The sequence below is a fragment of the Otolemur garnettii genome, unplaced genomic scaffold, assembly GCF_000181295.1.
Source record: "Otolemur garnettii isolate 467f Iridium unplaced genomic scaffold, OtoGar3 scaffold00089, whole genome shotgun sequence".
NCBI lineage: Eukaryota > Metazoa > Chordata > Mammalia > Primates > Galagidae > Otolemur > Otolemur garnettii.
This window is the reverse complement of record NW_003852484.1, coordinates 4,392,613-4,393,623: the sequence shown is the minus strand read 5'-3', so window position 1 is coordinate 4,393,623 and position 1,011 is coordinate 4,392,613. Positions and strand designations below refer to the sequence as shown.

At 38.2% G+C, this 1,011-nt stretch overlaps 1 protein-coding gene across 1 annotated transcript in view; it reads right to left on the bottom strand.

Annotated features, from left to right (window-relative positions):
- The window catches only part of POLQ (DNA polymerase theta), a 128,460-nt gene that overhangs the window by 34,892 nt on the left and 92,557 nt on the right, over positions 1-1,011 (bottom strand). The window contains 1 exon segment of the mRNA XM_003795084.1: positions 456-640. Coding sequence (XP_003795132.1) covers positions 456-640 — 185 coding nt within the window.

Below are 1,011 nucleotides of genomic sequence, written 5' to 3'. Positions count from 1 at the left end.
GCCCTGAAATATTTGTTCAGTAAACATTCAGAGAACACCTTCTATACAAAGTACTATGGCTTGATGCTGTGGAAAAATACTAAAAAGAAAAAATGGAACTTTACCTTAAGATACTCAGAGACTAGAAAGAGATATTACATATACAAATATATACATATACCCTCCCAGACATACACACAATGAACACCAACACATCTACCATTACTAGGCACTGTGACTAGCCATATTATCATTTAAATGCATATGGCTTTCCTGACACGAAGTGGCCTCAGATCTCAGTTTTTCTAGTTCGTTTTACTGCCTCAAAGAAAGTAAGTATAATGAAGAGATGAGCTCAGATGAAATGTAGTCTGAAAGATCCGAAGATGAATTGCTCAACTACAAATAATTGAGACAATTTAAACTTTTAAAATCACTCAACTCTCATTTATAGTAAATATGTTCACTAAGATCACCTGCTTTGCTTGTTGCCTCAGATCATCTCCAACAGACTCTGGCTCAATCATCTTCCATTCTGCTGCAATACTCCTGAAAACATCAGCTCCAGTGTTTAATACTTGAATGAGACGATGATCACGGGATAAATGAGCCAAGATTCGCAGTTCAAGCTGAGAGTAATCAGCAGCCAATATTAAACCACCTGAAGAAAAAACCATTTTAGAAAAGTTAGTACAAAGTTCTATAAAACTAAGCAGGGTGACAGAAATTTAGACTTAACTTAAAGTTTTGAGATCATATGTTCAAATGTCACAACCTTGCTCTTAATAGATGCAATTCAGCTCTGTATCTTAGGTCATCTTTATCCCTTTAGCTTTCCAGTAAATGTAATGCACCTGTAGTTCAGTGGGTAGGGCACTGGCCACATACACACAGGCTGGCAGGTTCGAACACAGCCAGGGCTAGCTAAACAACAATAACAATTGCAACAAAAAAAAAGCCGGGCATTGTGGTGGGCGCCTGTAGTCCCAGCTACTTGGGAGGCTGAGGCAAGAGAATTTCTTAAGCCCAAGA